The 2,628-nt window shown below is 43.1% G+C and overlaps 1 protein-coding gene across 1 annotated transcript; it reads left to right on the top strand.

Annotated features, from left to right (window-relative positions):
* The first annotated feature begins 704 nt into the window (after nucleotides 1–704).
* On the top strand, nucleotides 705–2,327 carry LOC147889249 (polyamine-modulated factor 1-binding protein). The gene is made up of 4 exons (XM_087392087.1): nucleotides 705–943; nucleotides 1,508–1,559; nucleotides 1,645–1,804; nucleotides 2,111–2,327. The coding sequence occupies exons 1-4, from the start codon at nucleotides 778–780 to the stop codon at nucleotides 2,141–2,143; spliced, it is 411 nt and encodes a 136-aa protein (XP_087248213.1). The 5' UTR covers nucleotides 705–777; the 3' UTR covers nucleotides 2,144–2,327.
* Nucleotides 2,328–2,628: the final 301 nt, after the last annotated feature.

The raw sequence follows: 2,628 nt of genomic DNA, 5'->3' as shown, positions 1-2,628 counted from the left end.
GAGCCTTATATTTATAAATATTGCCTCATATTTATAAATATCACTTGCAAAGCTTTCATGGTATAGGGAATCGGCTTGGGGAGATGTGTACGGGGAGGAAACTGGTGAACCTAGCGAACGGCCATCAGGTTGGGAGTCGGTTTCATCAGTTTCTGACCCATGAATAGCAACTGCAGTTGTCGATTTTTAGCCATCGATGGCGGGGGGAGGTGAGCCATGTGGTAGAAATCTGATGGTGCATGAGATGGTGACACGCCATGTGTTCGATGTCAGTGATTACGTGACAAGGCATAGGTGTGGGAAGGTTGCATGCATCATCGAGCCGTTAGATCTATGGAAGATCTGATGGCCTACAAATGGCGATGTTTGCGAGCCGTTAGATATGTGTTAAATCTGACGGCAACAGTTTGTGCATTTAATGTGAGGTCCTCAGTTCCATCGTAATGTGGGGTCAAATCATGGGCTGAGATAGATGGATTTAGCAACTCCTTGGAATTTACCCCAAGAAGAGCATTTTCTCATTATTAAGGCTACCCAAGATCGAAGGCTAAGATGAAAGCTCAGGGTTGACTGGCAAGTGTGTTGGCCAGGCTGAGCATTCCAATGGTAAAATTTGAGCCTTGGGAGGTCCATATTATTTTGAGGCTTTAAGTTGTTTGTTGAGAGAGAAGTGGGGAAGGCATTTGGTCGTCTTTTGCAAACACGCATTTGGGAAACGAAACCTTTGCAGGAAGAAAGGCATTTGTGAAATCGCAAGTTCCACCATCATCCACAGCCATGAAGGATTCGCCGCAGCAGCAGCAGCAAATTTGGGGAGACGATGTTGCTCCCCGCTCTTTGGAAAGCTTCGACAATACTACTCACGACAATGCCCCAGCAGCAGCTGCTAATTCCCCCGATCACACCGACTCCGTCGCTTCCAAGCTCGCTCACCTCATTTCAGGTTGCTTTCTTTGTCCTTTCACCTCCTTTTCTATTATAACCAGCGCGGAGCTAGCCATGGAAAGTAACATTTTGACAATTGGATGGAATCGCTTGCATATTGCCGCCTGTTTCTTTTTTTGGACAATCTAAGTTACATTGGATGGAATCGCTAGCATATTGCTGCATGTTTAGCTTGTATAAGACGACGTTTCTGTAGTTGTCGAAGACAGGTTAGTACACGGACGATTCATGATTCACCGAGCTGCTGCTTCAATCCAAAACTGTGAATTCGGCGTATATTTGAAGAGCGATTAGGACAACATTCTGCGTTATTACCTTGAGATTTAGTGTATTACAATAACAAGAAGAAATTGACACACTCACGGACACCCGCAATATTGCGGCAAGATCTGGTTTCAAAATGCAGGCGTTTCCGTTTCTCGTGGACTTTTTTGAATTTCCATAGTCTTGTTCTTCCGCTGCACCAAGTTCGTAATTCTGATACTATTTCTTTCCACATCTGCTGGCGTTCAATTGTCTATAAACTAATTTCCTGAAAGCTAAAAGTCGAATGTTGTTTTAGGTGTCTTGAAGCAAACACAATCAGCGATGGAAGATTTGCTCCCGATGGTAAAGTAAGTTTTCCTTCATCCTCAACCTGGAAGAGCGTCTCGAAATTGCGTAAGGGGCGTCGAGTTACTAATCGAAAGCGAGATACAGTGAAATCGATGTCACTGCGGTCGAGATAATGGAACAGATACACCAGAGACGGAATGATGCATTGGAGCGCAAAGCCAGAGTGGAAGAAGAACGAGAGAGATTTCAGCAAGCCGCAAACAGTGTATTGGAGATGCTTAATACTACGGGCATGTTTTCACACGTAAGACATTAATTTCCTTGTAAAGCTCGGATCATGACTATGTAAATGATACACTCAATTAGGCGATTTCGTGCGTATATCACCTGCCTTAGCGATCGGCTACAGATTTTGGACGTGGCCTACCTGTTGGCTAGCCTAGACTCTTGAGGAATCATGTGATGCTCACATTTTTTCGTAGTTTTGCAGAACAAAGGCCCAACTGTCACAGTAGGAACAGATATTTTCTTCGCAACGGTGTAAAAAGCAGATTCAAAAGCCACGGACACCTACTGTATCCACTGATGTCGAAATATTGATACTTTTCAGGACTCTGGTGGAAGAGATGAGACCAGCAGTTGAAAAGGAAAACCAATGCCTTGACTAAATCGGCAATTGCAGCTCGAAGAGACGAAGGAAATATGCATTTACTATAAATAGCCAATAGCAGATGTAGGGTAGATCGATGTGCTTGTACTTTTGAAGGATTTCAATCCTGAAAAACTTTCCAGTACTGTGATAAATCCATACGCATACTCGAATTGTACAGCCAGCTATCACATCGGAAAAGCTTATGCTGTAAAGACACAATTTTCTTACTCGTCTAAAAATTGGCGAACATTGTTGGAAGAGAGTTACAGAGTGATTATCATAGTGCAATTAAATGAACTCCTATGGATTGATTCCAATGAAATAATTCTTATTCTGGGCACAGGATTTATCATGGGACCAAGTGTAGAACAGAATTCTAGATTCAATCTTGACATAACAAGTGATTGATCGCATTCTGTTTTCCAGAAACGCAGTTTTTGTCTCTACTAGCAGCAGCCACAACAGAATCCTCGATT

Source organism: Dipteris shenzhenensis, chromosome 20 (genome assembly GCF_047967505.1).
Source record: "Dipteris shenzhenensis isolate YYH24624 ecotype China chromosome 20, Dip_SZ_1.0, whole genome shotgun sequence".
Taxonomy (NCBI): domain Eukaryota; kingdom Viridiplantae; phylum Streptophyta; class Polypodiopsida; order Gleicheniales; family Dipteridaceae; genus Dipteris; species Dipteris shenzhenensis.
Note: the sequence above shows the minus strand (reverse complement) of the source record. Positions and strands in the feature narration are given on the sequence as shown.